Source organism: Monopterus albus, unplaced genomic scaffold, assembly GCF_001952655.1.
Source record: "Monopterus albus unplaced genomic scaffold, M_albus_1.0 scaffold51.1, whole genome shotgun sequence".
Classification (NCBI taxonomy): Eukaryota; Metazoa; Chordata; class Actinopteri; order Synbranchiformes; family Synbranchidae; genus Monopterus; species Monopterus albus.
In genome coordinates, this window is record NW_018127931.1 from 6,502,330 (window position 1) to 6,525,079 (window position 22,750).

The window sequence follows — 22,750 nt, forward strand, 5'->3', positions numbered from 1 at the left end:
GTGTCTGTGCTTCCAGGCCTAACACCAGAAGAAAATTCTCAGTGGCAGGACACAGTGATGAAACATGGACCCACCAATCGGATGGTTCTTTGGTTGGTTGACGAGCTGACAGAAGTTCAGATTAGTTGTTACTTAGTTTTGCTATGAGTAACAGAGAATTTACAGTATTTGTTGTTTTACAGTTGTTATGGAAACTACATAACTGATTTCTTATTTTGTGTGTTACAACACAATTACAAAGATAGACTAAAGATAACATTCACACAGTGTTTTGCTCATCTCATCTAATTTTCTATACCGCTTAATCCCAAACGGGGTCGCAGGGGGGCTGGAGCCAATCACAGCCGGCATCGGGTGGACACAGTGTTTGTAGTTGAAATAATTCATTCAGTCACTGCTGTTCATATTTTATGCATGAGGTCAACATATTGCTTAAATGTATATAGGCTAATTGTGTTTGTGAACATCTAAATTAAAGAGGTGCATTGTTATTTATGCAGAAACAAGCCATATTTTTCAAACCGATGTTGAATAAGGGGGCAGTAGTTTGCTTCCCACAGGGCAAAAGTACACCAGGGAGGGAGATACCGTACCAACTGAAGGTCAAAGATCATGCACTGTGTAAAGTTATTATTGTCATCAGGCTTCCTGTGATTGGGAACAGGAGTAACAAATGAATCATGTCCTCAGTTTTCTCTCTTGCTTGACTGATTGCACTTTTGTAACTTGTTCCAATCATCTTTGTGTCAAGCTTAGTTATTGGCTAGGGCTAACACTTCAACCATTAGAATGTTTAATTTCTCTCCTCTCAGTCACTGTCTGACTGTAGTTCTCATTTAGTCTGTTTTTCTCTACCATCACTTTTTTAGGGAACTGTGGGTGTTGATGCTTGACCTCATGGGTCCCTCTCCAGTGAGAGGGCTGAATATAAAATATAAATATGTGATGGAATTATTAGCCAAACTGTCCGTTGTAAACATCCATGACAGTTTACAGACTTCTTGGTTCAGCTGTGACCCAATTTAGAAATGACTAGTATTATTATTTACTTATTGGACCATCACATGGATCACCATTACATGACTATGATTATATCAGCCTAACAAAGTGTTCAGTAGATATGAACACTGTGGTGACTAGGATTCACACATGCACTAAGGTTTGGTTAAGATATCACATTACTGACTCAGGCTTGCATAATAACCTGAACATGTCATGGACAGGTAACTAGGACCTGGACAGGAACTTGGTGGCTTGTTTGTGAACCTTGCAACTTTCAAACACAAATTAAGGTACTCTGCACTTACACACACACTTCAGTTGTCATTAAAGACTCACACATTATAGAGGAGGGACTCAGTTCACATGGCAATTCTGATTTCAGGTATATGAGACTTCAAGCAGACAGAACTTGGATAAATCTGATTGAAACTTTTTGAGTGTGACATGAATTCATTACCCAAAATGATGGTGTATTTTATTTAAGCATCAAGAACTTAAAGCTTATCCTTTGGATAACCATGCACAACACTGCTGCTCGTTTTCTGACTAGAACATGGCGTCATAAAGTCTGTTTTGATTGTGGCAAAATATAAAAAGTCACTGTAGCATATCTTGTATGATCGTTAATTTCACCCCCTTAGTACCGTCTTAATAGGGCCCCTGCAATTTGAGTCAATTTGACTGCTGGTGTCACATTAGCGTGTCTGCTGTATTTCTGTTTCCCTCCTTTTTTGAAGGAACAATGAAAGCATAAAAAAATGTCCAGGTCGGAAAATTTCTGAAATACTGTAATTTTAAAACCGAGAGCTGACGTGTCATCATCATTACAAATGTCAGTCTGTAGAGAGAGATGTCAGGTGTCAGTCTGGAGATATCTGTATGTGTGTGTGTCTGTCTGTGTGTGTGCATGCACACATTATTTTGTAGAACGGGACCGTAGCTCTTGAAGTGCAGATGTGTGTGTGCTGTCTCTGATTTGGGCAGTGTGTGTAAGCTAGCTATTCTATCATTATGGGCAAAATGGGGAAAAAAATACAAGTCAGATACACTGAAGCATAAGGAGCAAGGACAGAGGAAGAATCTTGTGGCCTTAAGTGTTCTGCTCACAACTTCTCTGCACAAGAGTTTGGCAAGTATCCCGCTGCTAGCCCTATTTTAGCGAAGAGTAACCACCTAGCTCTATGCATGTAGCTGTGGTCAGTATGTTTTATGCTTCCCCTTGGATCTGTCTCACAGCTCCATACAGCATGAGGTTGTATAAGAGCCCGGTACAAGTCCTCACGCCCCCTGCAATGAGCCCTCAGCTTCGCACCTGCCTGGGCCTCAGTGCTGTAGATATCCTCCAGTAATGAAATGTGATACATGCCACTGCAAGTATCCACCCTGGGTCAGCCCAACTCAGGTCCTTTTTTTTCCTCTGCGATTCAGTGCTATTAAAGCCCAAAATGGCTACCTCCTGCTTTTGACACCTATTGATTTTTTTCCTCTGGCAGTGTTAATAATTCACTGTCACCTTTTTGATATCCTGTCATGCTGTGCTTTGTGGAACTATGCTGAGAGCTCAGTTTTGCTCAGTTTTTCATTATTACCACGTTCAGTGTTTGAAAAAGAGCCACTGTCCAGGGTCAGTGCCCGAGCATCACATTCAAGTGACTTTCTTGCTCTGAATGCTGCATGTTTGAATTATTCATGGACAATATTCAATAAACCCAGCTGGAGAGTGACCCCATAAAACTTGAGCAACTTAATACTTGACATTTTCAAAACTTAATAAAATATTTAATTGTGGCTGTTGCTCGGGAGATAGAGTGGTGGTCACCCAACTGGAAAGTCGGTGGTTTGATTCCCGTTCTCCCCAGTCCACGTGTTGAAGTGTCCTCAGGCAAGACACTTAACCCCAAGTTGCTCTTAATGGCCAGGTCAGCGCCTTGCAGAGACAGCAAGTGTGTGAGTTGGCGCCATAGATGACTGCCTCTGTTCTGTACTGGAGACAAACTTGTTGTGTGTGTGTGTGTGTATCATCCATCAAGTGTTAAATAAAAATCATCGGTCCTGGTGACAGATAACCAGGACCTTTCTGGACTGGCTGTTTGTGTACTCACAGCATGTTTTTCAGGTCAGGGGTGCCTGGATTTCAAACTTGTAAATGTCTCTGAGCTATATACAGGTATATGTAAAATAACACATGTGAAAATGACTGATTTGGTGTAACTACAGTAAAATAAAGTAATATGAGTAAAGTACTCATGCTAAAATGCATGTCCATCACATCATTGTTAGTTTGCTCCAACATACTTTATCTCTGTTAAGTAACGTTTCTGTATTTACTGTGTGTGATTTTCACCTTCATGCACTGAATCATTTATCATTGTTTAAATTTTTCTGACAAATTTCTGTAGATAATTTTGCTTAGAAGGTCACACTTCAGATTGTTGACTGCCAAACCTGTTTTATAGCTGGCAAAGGCTGCTAGTTGTTAAGGTTTAGTCCCCCTCACCAGGAGGGTGAGGGAGAACTGAGGTAGGACTCAAGAGTGCTGACCCAGGTCTAGTAAAAGGTTTAATGGGGAAAAAACAAAATAACAAAAAAAAAAAAAAAAAAAAACACGTAGCACAGTCCATGTACATATAACAGCAAAGTAGGGCAGAGATGGTGGAGGAGACCAGGACGACCAGGGGAGCAGACAGGCTAACGGCAGAAACCAGGAGAGTGGGAGGAACAGGACGGACAGGTGAATAGACAAACTGACCAGGAGGATTGGCGAACGAAGAAGGAAATCCACAGCACAGGAACTGTCAGCATGGAAAACAAAATGACATACAATACATACCATGAAACATATGGCTGTTACGGGGTATGCACGTAATGTTAGTTAAGTAAGGTAAATAATGCTCCAGCAACAACAGAGTGTCTGCCAGAGGTATAAATAAGGAGGACAGGTAATCATCGGGATCCACTCCAGCTGTGCGCACTGACAAACGAGTCGCTAACTACTGGAATGCAACACAGCTGAGGTGCAGATCCCGCATGATCGAGAGAACAGAGGAAAGAAAGGCGGAGGAGAGGCAGGTCGCGCCAAGCAGACCTGACAGTAGTTGCCAGTTACCATAATAGAACATACTTTGGAAGCAGTGCATTTAATTGTGAAAAGCTTACTTCAGATTTTAAAGCAGCTATCTCTAGAACTGAGTAATTTTAGTGTTAAGTGAATACAGCATCTTGCAGATTAAAGTTATACTAATCCAAAAATTATCAACGAATTTTCAGTCAAATGACTGTGTAGTGATTATCCAGCAGTTATCATCCACAACGGTTTCCCTCAGGTCTGCAAAGTATTTTAGTGTGTTTCAGCCCATTATTCTGGTTTTGTGGCTCATAATGACACTCGAACTCCATAATCCCTTGGGGAGTTTTGTGCGGTGTAATATCAGGAGTATGGCATATTAGGGCTGCTGCTATGACTTTCAAAGATAAGATTTCAAGGAAGGCACAGTCAGAGTAGGACAGAATCAAGTTTGAGGTCCTCTGAATCACTTCTCTGCTTTTCGCAGATGCGGTTCTGTTGGCTTCATCATACTGTATGCTTCAGCATGGTCTGTTGTTGATCTGCAGCCAAATTGAGAGGCTTTTGTGATGACTGAGCACCTCCAAGTTGGAGGCCATGGTTTTTTTACAAAATGGTGGATTGCTTCCTTTGAATTAGGAATGAGCTGCTGCTCCAGGCAAAGCAGCTTAGGTCTCTCTGGGTCATGTTGATGAGTGCGGGTAAAATGGTGCATTAGATTGACAGGCAGATCGGGGCAGCATCATCGGTAATGTCGGTGTTGTACCTGACAGATGTGGTGAAGAGGGAATTGTCAATTTCACAATCAACCTATGCTCCAACCCTCACCTATGGTGACGAGCTTTGGTTAGTGACTGAAAGAATGAGACTGTGAATTCAAGCGGCTGAAATGAGTTCCCTCTATAAGGTGGCTGGGCTCAGCTTTGGACATCCAGGTTGTGTTTCAGAATAGAGCTGCTCCTTCTTTCAGTGAGAAGCAGAGTTGAGGTGGTTAGGATATCTGATTAGGTGCCCTTCTGGGCACCATGCTTTGGAGGTTTTCCAGGCACATCCAACTGGTAGAAGACCATGGGGGAGACCAAGAATGCATTTGAGAGATTATATTGTGTCTGCCCAGGGAATACCTCAGGATTCCCTTATAGGATTTTAGCTTGCTGCCACCATGACTTGTCCTGGATACGGTTTTAAAAATGTGTGGATGGGTTAATGCAGCTTTAAGTGATCAGAGTCATATAAAAGATGCTATAATAGGCTGTAGTAACATGCATTTCTGTCTGCTTTGATGAAAGAATAGATTATAGCTGCACCTCACACCTATACAGTAGGTTTATAGATAAACAGTTTCCACCAGTCACTTCTGTTTCAGCTATCGTTGTTTATTGTTTATTAATGCATTATTTTTATGTAGCAGAAGACAAAAGAAGTATATTTTCTCACAAATTTAACTTTTGCAGGGCAGTACAGTCTCTTGGTCTGCTAGTAATAATCACTGATCCAGACCCAGTGTATGTCTGAGGCATTGATGCTGGGGAAACACTGTTGAGGTTAGTCCCCTGCTGTCAGCCTTGGTTGCATAACAACTGTTTGTTTCTGTGCTCCTTTGAAGGTTTGTTTGCATTTTTATAAACAATGTGCTTCAAGCATAACTTTGAAATATACAGTCCCGCTTGATGCATTTTATGGCTCTAAAGGCGGATAAGCTGTTCTCAAAGTCTGTGTTGAAAGATGCTGTAAGCTTTAATGTAGCAGAGGTTTTAAAGGCTGCAGGAGAGTGATAAAACTCTGGCATCTGATGCATTTTACAGTACGTACATGGCGTGCGATGGCATGAGCCGCAGGGGTTTTACAGCCTAAATTTCATAATGGATTAACCCAAATTAATGTTTATTGCTGTTGCTTAAACTGATGCACATAGTGTCTTTATTGAGACAACAGCCAAGAGTTCCTGAGGTCAGGAACTGTACTTTTTATGAATATTATTACCATTATTGTTCTCATTTCTATGCTTTTCTTCTTTAATATTCTTATGACTCCAAGCATAATGGTGGACTTAAAACAACTGCTGGAATATTCTTGTGAGTCGTTATGTGAAATGTCTCATACAAATGAATGCAGGCAGTGCAGATATTCTTAAAAGCCTGTTGTGGCCTGTTGTGTTGTGTACTGCTGTGCATTGTGCTGCTGTGTGCTTGCTGTACCTTACTATTAGATTACAATTGGATAGTCATTTGATTCATTACAATCAGATGCGCATTTTCCAAGGTTCTCCTCCAAACACCTTCCAGGCTAGTGTAAGACAAATATCCTAATCAGAAAAAGTGCACAAGACTTTCGCTTATGGGATCTACCTGCATATCATTAGAACACAATCTGATGTAAGCAGGTCTGAGAGCAAGGTTAAGATGAAGGTTTGTCTATTACTTTCTTGAGCTGTGTTCAGGGGTTTCACCTAATCTTGGTAGTGTGTGCTCTTACACCACTAGGTGGCACTGCAGCATGTGGAATAGGTAAGGACTACATACATTCAGCATGGGAAGGGAAATAAATCTGAAACTGAGACCGATTGGTTGATAAAATTATTTTTTTAAACTAATACTGCTATCATGTTTCTACTAGTACTGTTACTACTCATAAATCTGTGGAGGAAGAAGTAAAGGATCTGAAATAAATAAAATCACAATGTAACAATAGCCTACATCATGAAAAGTGGAAGTCCTTTGTTCAAATTGTTTTTTAAAAGCAGCTACTTAGGTATTATGAGCAACATTACTGGATTATTGCACAAACATAGTAGTAGTTTTGGTGGCACTAATGCTTCTGTTGGGCAGTTTGATCTACCATATAATTTATGTATGATGCTTTAAATAAGTGCATTTTGTGCACGCAGGATTTTTACTTTGATGAAATATTTTGAAACTGTAGGATTGCTTCTTTTGCTGACAGCGAGTAAAGAATCTTTCCACCACTGTGCATATTTGCAGTGCTTTTGTACTCTTTTACAGCTGCAGCTAGTTTGCTGATTAAGATTTGACTCAAAACATAGGACCATCTTATCAGTTCACTGCATTGTTATAGATTATAGCTTTATTAAAGTGCTACTGTACGCGTACACACGAATGCCTCAATAAACATCATTCAATCATGTAACAGACTTTTTGTCTGCATAAGAAGTGTGCATACAATTTTCTGTAGGCTGCTTTTATTTTGGTAAAACTTTGCAACCACATTTGTAATTTGGTGAATTTTTGGAAGGCTTTGTTGTTTAAAAATTGTGAATACTTCCACCACTGTAGTCAGATAAGGCACAAGTACCTTCAAAATTGCATTTAAGTAAATGTACTTCTTTCCACTACTGATAAAATGGGCACTTTTTAAAGTGGTTTCAATTTTACCCCAAATTTCCTTTGGCTACACGTATTATTAAAACTAAGTTTTAAAAGTTAAATTACTATAAATGCTATAAAGCTATTTCCTCAAAGTTAGAAATAGTATCCAAAATGTAATGAGGGAAATAATAAAAGCCATAAATAGTCAGTCAGTCCATCAGCTCGTCCTACCTTTATTGAAGATATTTTAGGAATAATTTTTTTCTTTCCATACATTATTACATTCCTGTAGTGTTCTTCTGGAGATGATTTAAGGTCATACTCTTGAATTGAAGCGCACATCTGGACGCGTTCATTTCCTCCGAGCGCAGGTGCCTTCTCGCCGACTCTGCCCTCCTCCCCCTCTCCTAGCCCTGCAGTGGTACACTCCGTGTTAGATGCGTTCAGCTCATTGACAGGAGGACAATCCTCATCCGTAAGCTACCAGCAGAGCTCCAGAGCTTCAAACAAAACCGGCCCCTCATTCCTTCACAAAGCCAGCAGCTCCCTCCAGCTTCTCCGTCCGGCAATGAAACAGACTCTGAGCGAACTGATGAGGATGAGCAGGATATGCCGGATGGTATTTGCCACTTGTTTGGGATCCTTTATTCTGGTCATCTTTTATTTCCAAAGTATGTTCCAACCAGGTAGGAACCCCCTCCTCTCTTCTCTCTCGCAAGTGTGTGTATTGATTTGTGGCATCTTGTCTGGCAGCCTTGTGGCACGTTGACACGCCGATTTGTTCAGGCTGTATAGTAACGCAGCAGAGAAATAACTGATACTTGTGCCATGTGAAGGCGTAAATTATCCAACAGGAGTGCGCTGTCTTAAATCAGTCTTTTATGTGGCACAATCACACGACTCTGGACTGATTGTCTTGTAGCGCTTTTGTCCGTCTTTTGTTGAGCGGCTCTTTTCTTGGTGGTGTGTGTGCGTTTACATTTATTCCATGTTCGCTCGCTTCCCCTCAGCTGACAAATGGCATCGCAGGGGGAGGCTTTTTGTCTCCAGAAACGTGGCTTGGTGAGGTGGGTGGCAGCGGGGTTTGGGAAAGTGGACACTTAATGTATAGACTTAAGCTATTCAAATTTGATCCATATAGTGGTTCTTACCATCTAAGTCGACTCCAAGGACCAAGCTATAATGACGACTCGGTTTGGAGAATGTCATCTCTGGTCCGCGCACGTCTGGAGACGTGCGTTTAACAATGGATCATATACTAATCAATATACACTCATTTTCAGCGGAGGTTCTAATTATGTTTACATTTGGAAATTTGTTTTGTTGTTTTGCCAAACCTCCATTTAATAAACCTCACTCCCGGATATGATACCCGAGCGTTGTACAGCGGTGGCTCTGTGCGCCAAAAAAAGGAACATGGGTTCAGACGCGCACCTACAGTACTATCTAGTGGTGTACTGACCCACAGTACAACGAGTTTATTGTATAGAGAGGAGGAATATGCTTTCTGGGTCTTTGCTTTGCATGAAGAGGAACGGAATCGTCCCCAACAGAAATGATGATCCCGTAATGCTGCCGGAGACAGAGAGTCTGCGGGGCTCAGTGGCTGAGTTTAGATGTCCTGCATCTTTCTTCAGGGCATTTTAAAACAAATTTTTAATACTCTTATCATGATACGTAAGGGTACAATGACCATCTATAAAAGAAAGCTCTTTAGTATCAATGCTGTAGTGTCCACTGGTGAAGTTAAAGTTGCAGTTACAGAACTGTATCAGTCTACATGTGATGACGTGCACCAGAGTTACGGAGAACCCTGTATGTAAGTGATGGGGTTGGTGAATCAGGAGGTACATTAGAGAACAGGAGCTACATGTGATTTAGGAGACATAGGCTAGTTTACATCCACTGCTCTGTGTGAGTCACCTGTGGTGCCATTGTCATGGGTTGACAGTTTCTTATCTCCACAAAGAAAATCACCACGATGCAGTACAGTACTTTAGACACCCAAATAGTAAGTCCCACTGACTGTAATGTTGCCACTTGGATTACTGAATCAGTTCTGGAGACAGTTAGAGCAGAAAGCCTTAAACCTTTTGTATACTGTAACAGCCTCCAAACAGATATTTAACTGGATCACATTTTAGCTTTACTAACACACCCCTGTGCAAGTGTTTAAGGAACAATAATCAGCCACTGTCAAGTAGAAACCCTAACCATAACATGACCACATATGGGTTTCACTTGCTATGAGTACACTGTACAAAAATTCTAATCATTCTGAGACTTGAGGGGGCAGTGACACCATTTACAGATATAAAGCAGATGAATTTCATTCTATTTAAACATGTTTTACCATTGAGGTTTATTTTCATAGAGGACTTCTGAAATATCTCATCAATTCAAAACCATGTTTACACAATAGTCATAATAGATATAGCATTCCATAACACAATAGTTCAGGGTACAAGCCCCATAACAATGCAAAACTTTTAACAGTTTAATTTACAGAACAAACAAACAAGATGTAATGTATTAAATAGTACACACACACACACATTCTTTTTTTTGAGTTATGTGAATTTTGCTGCCTTTGGACAGAGCCTGTTACAGTCCTTATTCTAAACTAAGCTAACTGACTGCTGGCTGGCAAGAAATCAAATAAACATACAATATATCTCAGATTATCAAACTGTTCTTTAAAAGTTGTGGATCTACCTGCTGAGGTTGAGAAATTTCTGACTCAGAGATATCTGCTACCTTCCTAAGTCAGTGGAGGTGAATGGATTTTAATTGTGTGATGTTCACAGTATAAAAACTAACATGTTGTAGCAATGTCTTTTTCTTTTTTAAACAGTTTTCTTCACAGTACCACATTACAAAGAAATCATCTTACAAAGAAACGACCCCACTGAAACCATTGGTGTTTTATGGATTATCCACACAGCAGGTATGCTGCTGCTCATGTTAAATTTTCCAGGCTGTGAGCACCACCAGTGATATTTCATTGACCTCTGTTGTATTGGGTGGCAGCAGACCTGACCATGTTCCACATGAAGTAAGTCAGAATATGTGGTTCTTTTTGTTATTTTGGTGAACTGACATTTAAGCCTTTAATAACATCCTGTCTGTCATCCTTGGAAATGAGTTAGTTAAGAATTACATAACTGTATTCTGTAACAGGAGCACTGTACATGGAGACCTGTCCTCTACTATACTTAAGTGAGCTTCCAGGGACAGAACAGATTGTAAAAATTGAAGTGAGACTCCATTAAAGCCTGACAAGGACTCATAGAGCGTGCTCTCAGAGTCGTGCCAATTTCCACAGGCATTGCATCAGCTTCTGCCCAGTACACACAAACACACAGGCCACAATGTGGTGCTTTATTTGCTAGCGGTGATGACGGGGTGCTGCATCCAGGATGCTCTGATTGAAGGGGAGATGTCAAAAGCAGAGTGTTTGTTCAGGAGCTTGGAGCTTAGGTTTTAATGATGCAGTGTGTATTTATATGTGATTACACAGGTGAGATGGATGTGTGTGTGTGTGTGTGTGTGTGTGTGTGTGTGTTTGGTGTTACTGACCTCCCATACAACTCTTCTTCAATGTATGTCTCAGAATGTTTGCCTTCTTTCTTAAATGACTGTGCAATCCCATTGTGATTGTTTTAAACTTTCGCTCTCCCTATTCTTCTCTCTTACCACACACACACACACACACACACACACACACACACACACACACACACACACACACACACACACATCAGTGGTATTGTTGTCCATTAGGTAAAATTCCAAGCAGCTTCTCACTGGTTCAGGCATGTTTAGCAGGTCTGAGAACCCTGTCTAGCCTCCCAGTGTAAACTCTCACCTCTCTTCCTGAACTCACGGGGTCATGACCTCTTGTATAAGTTTGGATGGTGGGAGTGTGTGTGTGTGTTTTTGGTAGGCCTGGGGGTCTCACACACTGGCCTTAACCAAGATGGAGACTGAACAGCTCAGGAGTTAGTGTGTGTTCCACAGCCAATTGAAAGCGTGCCAAATTAGATTTTGTTTGGAAGTGAACTGCCAGCCGTAGTCAAAGTGGACAGAAAGGATGGCAGCAGTGGGAACATTCAGTAAACCACTTGTCATGCTTAGTGTCTAGTTAGGCTATTTGTACCCATGTGCCAGAGGTATATACCAACTTTTTGTTAAATTGTGCTGTTGGCATGGTGACGACCAGGAGTGTCCTGACAGTGACGCTCACAGGTTTTGAATCTGCATGGATCATGTGTAAGTTTATGGTTATATCCATGCTTCTTCCTTTAGTTAAACGGTCAGTCCACCTATTCCTTTTCTATTTTATGTTGTTAAAGCATTTAAAATTTACAAAATCAGCAGCGCCTTGTCTTTTCAGAAACAATGTCTGTGGACTAAATCTACTTTCTGCCTGAAATAGTCTTGTAAAATATCATATTTTAATGCTGCAAGTACCACTAATGAGTACCAGTAAAATAAAATGTATTCTCCTCTACTGTAATAAGTGTTGTGCAGTAATGCATTGCTTATTAACATGACACATTTTAGGAAGTATTCAAACAGATTCCCAGTGTAGTATACTTCCCTACAGACACACAAACACAAAGAGCCTGGTAGTGACACATAGGTCGTTCAGGGCAAATAGAAATTGTCACACCAGCTATATTTCAGCCTAAAGGCCCTGCTGCTGGCTGACAGTTATGAAAAATGACCTGCGCCTTTCTACCTCCATTCTATTATTCTGAATTCACTCAAAGCCCATGGTTACTATGTGCCTGAAACAAATCCAGTCTGCTTCATGAGTCCTTTAACGGCAGAGTAGCTGCTAAGATCAACAAAATAATAAGGCAGTTTGTTCTATGGGTTGCTTGTTGGGTTTCTTTGTGAAGTGCCTCTGGGATATTTTGGAATCTGTGTGTGTGTGTGTGTGTGTGTGTGTGTGTGTGTGTGTGTGTGTGTGTGTGTGTGTGTGTGTGTGTGTGTGTGTGTGTGTGTGTGTGTGTGTGTGCACTGACACTGCAGCTCTGTTCACCCACTGGAGTCTTTTTTCAGCCTCTGAGTGATAACCTGCTTGTGCACCCTGGCCTGAAAGTCACATGCTCACATTTCACATCTCCCGTAAGGCCCTTGTACTTCCATAGTGGTTAGCTGCACCCAGAGACAGACCTGAGTGAGCGCATTTGAAACCTTTTTTGCTGTGTGAGGGAGAGATTTCCATAATGACAGACATGTGCTAGTTTGAAACAAGGACTGGAAATGTCTGGAGAAAGGATAAATTATTCCTGCCTGGAATTTCTGAGGGAAACTCGAAATTCCTCACCTTCATTGGTCTGTGGCGGCAATGTCAGCTGTGGACGGAGGGAGTTACTGGGGTCAGCAAGCTCAAACATGGGACCCTGTAATCAGAGAAATGGGACCCAGTCCTCAGACCTCTCTGTAAAAGTCTTCAGTCTTTCTATGGCGGTTTCATTCCAATAAAATCCAACATACAGCAGTTTATTAAAGTTTAATAGAATATGGGTGGGGTTGGTGGGTGGGGTCAGTTTAGAACTAAGACACTCATGGATACATCTTGCAGAAACATTCGGCACATAACTGCACACTGCACTTCAACGGAGATGGGCAAACAAACTGGATGCACATATGTAAAACCAGTCACTTATTCACCACCCTTAAAGTCTTTTCTCTTAAAAAAAGTGGACCAACATGTTTGAAAAACACCTTCAGTAAAGCGGAAAATCTCACATTTATGTAGCTTGTGCTAGTGTATTTTAGCACTTTAAATTAAAAGGAAAGTCACTGATTTATTATTTAGAAAAGGTGGTGCAGTTTTATCTGATGTTGTTTGAATTCAATGCAGAGGTGAAATTCCCAGGTGCTTTCAGGCATTGGAGGGGGGCATGGAGAAGGCATGCAACAGTGACCTCTGTACCATGCTTGGTCTGGTGACCAAGCTAGTGGTGGTGTGACAAATGGCAGCTTGGTATTCAGGACCACTTTGTAAGGGCAGTTCATGAAGACAGAAGTAGGAGCAACTGGTGTGTTTGTGGTTGGGTTTCTAGATAAATCTTTGTTTAAAGCTTGGAACTACAGCAATTAGTAAAGTAGTTTAGAGTTTGTATAGTTTCTCAAAGCTCTTCTGGCGGCAGTGATAAAGAACTTTACCATATGACATGATGTAATTCCTTTAAAGTCCTTACTAGAAAGTAGCTTTACTTTGTCTTTTAAAGTGGCAAACCGAACATCACTGGGTTTGAACTGTTAGTTGGATTAAACAAAACATCTTAAGACAAAAAATGAATTGATAAAACATCAAAGGAGAATACAGATTAAGCAAAAGTGAATCATTAGTTGCAGCCGTAGCTGGAAGTATGGTTATTGAGTGAAACAGCTAATTTGATGATTTTCACCCTTTTGGCCATAGCAGACATTTACATAAAGGAGATCTTTGTCTGAATAATATATAATATATGTCTTTAACATATATTAAATGTTTAATCGGCAATATTAAATTATATAAATCAAAGAGCTAACCATATTTGATGCAGCGCTGATGGCTGGTATGAGCTGTGAGATCTTTCATATTCTACAGTGTAGTGGAAATAATTACACTTATGAAAATGAATATTAATAGTTAATATTCAAATACCTTGTTAGATTAGGGCACCAGTTGGTTATAGTTCCATCAAAGTATTAAACAATTAGTTAGATTAATTAAATCAGTCTACTTCTGAAAGTAATGAATCCTACCAGTTCAGTGAACCCATTTACTGGAAACAGGACCCAAAGGTGACATAATGGAGCCACTTATAAACTAAATACATTTATTTACAATATATACACAGGGATAATGATTAGGAGGAAAGAGGTGATTCAAATGGTACATTTGTGTACATTTGTGTATGCTTTGAATGAATGAATGACCAAACCATCTGTTGTTAGCGATGGTGGAAGAGGGTTATTCTGGTTATTATTCTAGGTTAGCAGATATGTTCTGCATGAGAGAAATAACTCCCCCTACCAGGAGGTGGGGATATCTCTATTCTCCATTCAGAAAGGGAAAGAAGACCAGTTATGCAAGACAGCAGAAATGCAAGCGTAAACAAAGCAGCTTTCGTTCAACACAGCTGCTGGTTTACAGATGCTTCTTAATGAGGATATGTCTGATAAGAAGTGACAAATGACACTGGTGTTCTCTGCCCTTGGTCTTTTGGGTGTGAAAGAAGGAGGTTGTGGAGGCAAAAAACTTAATGGCCAATCAGAGTGGTCTCTCTCATTGATGAGGCCCAATCAGCCTGACACCAATTCAGGACGCTGAATCAGCTGAAAAGCCGCGGCCAGGTACCAACTAGTGCCAAAGGTGTGGGACACACCGGGATGATGAACCCCTACAGATGCTCGCCAACAGCCTGACGATGGCCAGTGGCCGACAGTTGGCTTGGTGTGTCACGGCCCTGTAAGTGTCACTTTTTTTTCTTGAATCTCTGTCTGAGCAACTCAGAGGAGATTGACTGTGTTGCTCCACCATCTGGACAGTGGGTTAGACAGCAGCCACAGGCCAACACTCATTTACTAGACTGGGCTGATGACCATCTGCATGAGCGTCTGGACTTCATTAGGAAGGTGATGAAAGGGCATCTCCAAAGGATACATGAACGCACACACACACACACACACACACACACAGTTTTTATGGCAATTAAGTCATTAACAACCACAGTGAGACAGCCCGATAGCTCAGAATATCAAACTGGCTTATTCTGAGGGGAAACAATACAGAGAGTCAGAGAGAGAGTGTGTTCTTGTACTTACTACATAGTGAGGACCAAAATGTACATTTTCGCTACAGAGTGAGGACATTTTGGCTGGTCCTCACTTGCTGAAACACCTCTTTAAGGTTTAAGACTTGGTTTTATGGTTCAGGGTAGAATTAGATTTGGGTTAGGGTTAGAGGGTTAGGTGAAGGGTAATGGTTAGGCATTTTAATTGTGATGGTGTCCATTTGTGTTTGACATTCTCCTATAACTATGTACATTTTATATATATATATATATATATATACACACATACACAATATATGTATGTGTGTGTGTGAGTAGGTGTCTTTATTACATTGTGTGGACCAATTTTTTCAATGCCATTTTTATGGTCAGAAAGGCCTCCCTGCCTGAAGGAACTTACACTCATGAAACACACATACACTCATTCAGGCTCTCACATCAGACACATACTGGTAGAGCTGCACATGGGAAAACTATCATCACCCTGCCTTCCTTCCCCCCAGAAAAACCACGGTCTGTCTGGAAAACATACGCCTGCTGTGTCTGTGATCCACCTGATCCATGGCCAAGTTAGTTTATGACTCAACAAAATTATGTCAAATAGTGCCATAAATTCCTAAGCAGGAAGTATGTTAAAACATACATATTGTAGGTGAAAAGTGCGGTGTGTACATATTACATATTTAAAAGATGGCAGTCACTGATGTTTTGGAGGTTTTCCCAATCCCTGAAGATCACTGACTCTACCTTCACGTGGATCAGAGGTGAGGACATCAATAATAGAAAGTTTTAGATGTTTATAGTATCATTTCTTATTGTGATTTGTCTGGTTTTAAAGGTATGTTTGTGTGCAGGTTTAAACCTTGTGTAGCAATAACCTGAAACATCTGAACAATCCGTGGTTGTCTTTTGTTCTTGTGTGTGTGTGTGTGTGTGTGTGTGTGTGTGTGTGTGTGTGTGCCTTTGTATTACTTACAACATAAGGACCGAAACACACTCACACTGTGGGGACTCGGCCATCCTTGTGAGGACCAGAAGCTAGTCCCCACAAGGAAATCATTGAATTTTAGAGTGGCAACATGGTTTAGAGTATGATGAGGTTAGGTGTTAGGCAAGTAGTAGTTATGGTTGAGGTTAGGATAAGTCCACAGGAAATGAATGTAAGTCAATGTAAAGTTCCCACAAGGAATGAAAACACAGTGTGTGTGTGTGTGTGTGTGTGTGTATGCAACTGAAAGGAAAAGGGCGAGTGAACGTCAAACACAAATGGATGTACAGATTGTTAAAGCCAGCAGCTTTAAAGGCACCACATGTGAATTTTTAAGATTTCAGTACATGCCAAGTAACATGAGCTGTTACAAGAATGGTTGTAATGAACAGTAGGAGCGCAAGATTTGAGGAAGCTGAGCCTTCGCTGACCCCTGCTTTCTGTAAGCAGGGTGATCCCTGGGTTTTGTTTAGGAAACCATTCAGCATTCCACTGATTGGTGTTGGTTGGTCACTTCCTTTGAGCCTAGTAGATTTCCTACTAGAGACCCGACCCAATCAGTGAAATATGTGAAATACAAATACATAAAAATTAAAGATAAAAATGATTTAAAAATGAGAATGCTCCTTCTTCCTTGTACACACACACAAACTGTAACATACATACAACAGACACAATTTGACCAAATAAAGTGATATTTGCAATCTTAATTATGTGAAATGAGAGTCATCTGGGTTAGAGAGTCACTGTCTGATTTTGTGTAATTACTGTATAGAGAAAATCCTGAACAGCTTTAAATGACATGCATTGGGTTGGTGTGGGTTCAGTGCTCTATCTTGTCTGAGAATTTTGAAGTTGCACCCCTGGGTATGCTGAATGCTGGCATGTTGATAAGTGCATAGAGGGAGTGGAATGATTTCCTGTGGTCAATAAGCACAGTCTGCAAGCCCCAAGCAGCGGGCAGAGATGGGAATATAATCACACTACCAATGCCGATAAATATTGATTTGGTTGTTAGGCTTTAGCCCTGAGCAGCAAGTCAAGAGTAGAAGTCGCACATTAGCCACATTTGGACATTAATAACAGCAGAGCAGGAGAGAACAGGGGACATTTTTAGGTAGTGACAGCACAGCTTTCAGTCCAGATCTCATAGTCTGTGTTTAGTTCTGGGGTGCAAGGAGCCAGGGGACTGTGTGTGTTTATGACGTCAGAGTCGTCATACAGTAGGCCCACAATGTGATATATTTGTCTCTAGAGAATAAGGCACCAAGTTGGTGTGTGTATATGTCACTGTAGTCCTTATCTTTGGGAATGTCAGCGCACTGATTTAGGAATTAGGGAATGGAACTTGGCATAGTGAGGCACTCAGCTTTTTCAGAGTCAACCCAAACACTGTAGTGTGTGTGTGTGTGTGTGTGTGTGTGTGAGGGAAAGGAAAGACGGTGACAGTGTGTGTTGGTGTCATTGGCTGCCAGATGTACTATAGACTGCGTGGCGTAAGAGAAGTGAATCATGGTTTTAATTAAATTGAGGAGGACTGAGCCGTGTCTCATTAAATGACTACTGGAGGAACATTTTAACAGGAATGCTCTACACCAGCTACAGGGGAACTTTACACAACAACTGGGAGGGACTTTCCACTCTTTGTTCCACCATTCTCTGTCTGGATTTTGATTCAGTCTGTTTGTTAAAGAAAAGGAATATACCTCCCTTGAATACTATGTAAACAGTACTAAATGTCTTAAACTTTTGGGATTTTGTGAAAAGGTGTTGCAATTATCACAATGTACCAATTTCCTTTTAATCTGCCCCATTTGGTTCTACTTTAGTTCTAAATGGACTTTTGTACTATAGTACTCAAAGAACTCTTCAGTACTTTCCTATTCACTCACATTCATACAGTGATGGTGGCAGAGCTGCCATAGAAGGCTACCAAAGGACATTTCAACACTGGACTGGAGAAACCAAGGATTGAACCACCAGCCTTGTGATTAGGGAATGGCCCACTCTAGCTCCTGAGCCACAGCTATAAGAACAACCATTGGTCAAATTTGAGCTGTTCTTTAAAGGCGTACTTCATCAACTGTACACATAATTTGCTTGTGAATTTGCTTGTTATGGTTACTCAGACTGTATAACATCCCCAGTGGTTCTTGAGGAGCTTCATCAAGACTGAGTAAATGACCCTGATGCTATCATAATGATGTCACCAGGGCTACCTCAGTTCAGGCTTGGAGACTTCACATTTGTGCAAGACTGTAGCCAGGGTAAAATTAGAACTGAAGTCCATAAGCTAAAGTAGAGAGGGCCCACGCCATAATAGTTCCTTGAACATTACTTGAGGCAAGTGATCTGACTAATTAGATTGATAGCTTAATTGCAGACAAAGGTGTAGCTGAATAGTTTGGACATATGTAAAAACACAGATGATTAAAAGAGCCCATTCTGATTTGAGATTTTTGAAAGAAAGACATTATATTTAAAATGATTTTAAGATGTGAATGTTGGATTCCAAAGGGTTAAATGCTGCATAGATGTTTAAAATTAAAAAAAATTTCTTTGAAATTTGGATAACCTTTGACAATTTACAAAGTTTTGGTCTCTAAAGCTAGTTTCCCCTTCCATGAAATAACACGCCCATTTTAATTATATTGAGACTAAAAGTTCCGTATAATTTAGGGTGTGGCTGCTTTGAGTGACAGACGGGAGGGTCCTGCCATTTGTGGCTAGCCATTAACTGCCTAGAGCTCCACTCACACAATCTGCCTATTTGCCCATTCTTGGATTAGATCTAGCAGGCGGAGTGAAGCGCTACCAATATAGCAAAGGCCAGACTTGAGCTTCAAAACCACTCTTCAGAAAACCAGTGGGTGATGTCATGATGGGTTTGTCCTGTTTTTATATACAGACAATGGGCATGCCACATACAGCTGACATTTGTGCTTTATTGGAAGGGTTTTCAAACATCATGGTCTGCTTTTACAAGAGAAAAGATCTTAGAACAACGATGATAAAGTGGTTTAGTTTTGCATGTGCATCAGGATTATTTGCCCATCTCTGTTAAAATATTGTGCACAGCAGTGTCCTAACTGTTTCTGGGAGATGTGTCTGGAATACATCACAATCTGAAGACAGTCATGAATGGGGCTAGCCTAGGCTATCTGCTAACATGAGCATAAATATGTTAGCAGGGGATTTATATCGATGTCAAAATACTTTTTTTTTCACAAAGTAAAAACATGTTCATACACATGTAATATAAAATGGTCCCCCCCCCAGACTGAAAAAAGTAACACCTCCTCTGGCAGATATCACAGCTTGCAAACGCTTTTCATAGCCAGCTAAAAGTCTTTCAATTCTTGTACTTGGGATCTTCTCCCATTCTTCCTTGCAAAAGGCTTCTAGTTCTGTAATATTCTTTGGTCGTCTTGCATGCACAGCTCTTTTAAGATCTACCCACAAATTTTCAATGATGTTTAAATCAGGGGACTGTGATGGCCATTCCAAAACCTTCAGCCTGCGTCTCTTGAGGTATTCCATAGTGGATTTCGAGGTATGTTTAGGATCATTGTCCTGTTGTAGAAGCCATCCTCTTTTCAGCTTCAGCTTTTTTACAGATGGTGTGATGTTTGCTTCCAGAATTTGCTGGTATTTAGTGGAATCCATTCTTCCCTCCACCCGTGCAATGTTTCCTGTGCCACTGGCTGCAACACAACCCCAGAGCATGATAGATCCACCCCCATGCTTAATAGTTGGCAAGGTGTTCTTTTCATGAAATGCTGCTCCTTTTTTTCTCCAAACATGCCTTTGCTGATTGTGTCCAAAGAGTTCTATTTTAACTTCATCAGTCCACAGCACTTGTTTCCAAAACGCATCGGGCTTCTGTAGATGTCCTGTTGCATACTTCAGACGTTGGATTTTATGATGGGGACGCAGATAAGGTTTTCTTCTGCTGACTCTTCCATGAAGGCCTTGTCTGTGCAAGCATCGCTGCACAGTGGAACGGTGCACCACCACTCCTGAGTCTGCTAAATCTTCCTGCAGGTTTTTTGCAGTCAAATGGGGGTTTTGATTTGTCTTTCTGACCAGCATACGAGCAGTTCTGTCCGAGAGTTTTCTTGGTCTTCCAGATCTCATCTTGACCTCCACAGTTCCCCTGATCTGCCATCTCTTAATTACATTTCTTACTGTGGAAACTGCAAGCTGACAACGCTTTGCTATCTTCTTGTAGCCTTCTCCTGCATTGTGGGCGTCAATAACTTTCATTTTCAGGGTCTTACACAGCTGCTTAGAGGAACCCATGGTTGCTGGGTGTCCACAAGTGTGTGCACAAGGTTTGAAGAGTCAAAGTATTTGTACAGCTTTGAAATTGGCATTTACCAATGACAGCTGTTGCTGTGCATCAGATCTAACGAGCTGATTAAGGTCTGATACCTTGTGAGAGACTTTGAGACTCTGGAACTCTTAGGGTGCCCAAACTTTTGCACCATGCCATAATAATGTTTTTATTTTTTATTTTTGTTCAATTTATGGCATAAGAAGTAACTATGCATCACTGTTTGCAGAAAATATTGTGCATTTTTTCCATTTCCAAGAGAAACTGTGTTAACATCTGTTCAAATAAAAAATCACCAAAATCTGTTATTTATCAAGGGGTGCCTAAACTTTTGCATAAGACTGTAGGTCCAGACCTCAAGGACTTTATAGCTAGCTATAGGGGTGCATTTATATTACTTCTGCTGCATTGATTTCAGTCATTCCTGGTCTAATTTCTGCTACTGTGGGTGTAAAGATGTGTCTCTTTATCTCTTTCTCGATGGATTTTTTCCTGTATGAGCTTTGAAGGTTAGTTGTGGTGCCAGATAAAAGCCTCTGATTATGAGAGAGTGACAACAAATCCTGACTATGATGTCTCCATTTTGCCAGCTCATTGACAACTAAATAAAAACTACCAAAACAATATACAAATAGCCTCCAAAATGCAAGCATTGTCAGGGATGTATTTTAAACTTTTTTGATTACTTGCATTGATGATAGACTATTTTGTTGCTCTTTTAACCACTTATATCAGACAGTTTCTTCCATGATTTTGGCAGTGGAGAGTGAAATTGCCTTTGTTTCAAAATAGTTGACAGAACAAGATTAAACTATTATGTGCAGTTCTGCCTGATTAATTGTGCAGCCAAACACTCATTCACAGCTCCTTTACATTTTTCCACATTGCTTCCCTTTTCTTTCTTTTTCCCTTCATGCATCTCTTTCCCATTCTCCATTCAGCTTGGCTCAGTGCTGGGGGAGATTTTTAGCTAGTTATTCTGCCAGAGTGGCTGGTTCGGCCGGTGGAGTGCTGGCTGCTGCCACCGGTCTGCTGCAGACTCCACAGTGTGCCATGGCAGCACAGAGCCTGCTCAGCTGGCTGCTCTGACAGAGACTCAAAGACTCCTCTCATATCCCTCCAAAGGGGTCAGGGCGGACATGTTGGCAGAGCCACGCAAACAAAACCCACCTCATCACTGACTCAGCAAGAAGCAGACATACAGACATACACCCTACCAGCGGTCATACCCCAAAGAAGACTTAGAAGTTGATAAATGGCCAGTGAAATTGAAAATAAGGCTTAAGAAAAGAGTTTTAAATCCCTCTTGCATTATTAATAATTACCTGTAAGGTATTCTTTGATAGTGTCAGACTAAAATCGGTCCTTTTCAATATAGGTTTTTGAAGAGAAGGCACTAGAGCACTAACTCCGGGAGTGATGCTAAAATTTACCAGTATACAATGACTGATTTTATTCATCATGAAAACTAACAGTACATTACAGGGACAGGACATGGATAAATGCGCTGACCAACCAAATGTCAGATTGACCTATTTTGCCATTGGCAGGGTAAAAAATAAAACCAAATTGAACCAAATTGATGTCATGGCCTTTCTGTTTGATAAACAAGCAATTGCACACCTCTCTGTCTTTTTTTCTAACTAGTTTTCTCTTGTCTGTTTCTGTCTCACTTACAAATACACATACTGTATTCATAATCCACCCTCCCCTTCAAAGTGCTGTGAATGTAGTGTTGGTGGTGTGGTGTCTGGCCAGGTCACACAAGGACACATCATGTCTGAATGTGATCAAGGGGAAAGAGAGCAGAAAACTACTTCTCCCCTATAGATCTCTCTGAGTTGACCTCAACAATTGCTTCATCTAAATCATCAACATGTCTCCTGGACCCCATCCCGACCAGGCTGCTCAAAGACGTCTTTCCCCTAATCAACACATCCATACTAGATCTGATTAACCTCTCTCTATTAACAGGTTATGTTCCACAGTCTTTTAAAGTTACAGTAATTAAACCTCTACTCTTGACCCAGGTGTCCTAGCTAATTATAAACCAATATCCAATCTCCCATTTATTTCCAAAATCTTTGAAAAAGATGTTGCAAAGCAGTTATGTGACCACTTGCACAAGAATGATTTGTTTGAGGATTTTCAGTCAGGATTTAGAGTCCATCATAGTACAGAAACCGCATTGGTGAAAGTCACCAATGATCTTCTCCTAGCCTCAGATAAAGGACT

General features: G+C 40.8%; 1 protein-coding gene across 2 annotated transcripts in view; it reads left to right on the forward strand.

Annotated features, from left to right (window-relative positions):
* Window positions 1–7,815: 7,815 nt before the first annotated feature.
* chst11 (carbohydrate (chondroitin 4) sulfotransferase 11) overlaps window positions 7,816–22,750 on the forward strand; it is an 87,069-nt gene continuing 72,134 nt past the window's right edge. The window contains exon 1 of one of the 2 annotated variants that reach the window (XM_020601246.1): window positions 7,816–8,078. In XM_020601246.1, coding sequence (XP_020456902.1) covers window positions 7,961–8,078 — 118 coding nt within the window. In that variant the 5' untranslated portion in view covers window positions 7,816–7,960. The remainder of the gene's footprint in view (window positions 8,079–22,750) is intronic. The other variant, XM_020601247.1, reaches the window with a different exon arrangement.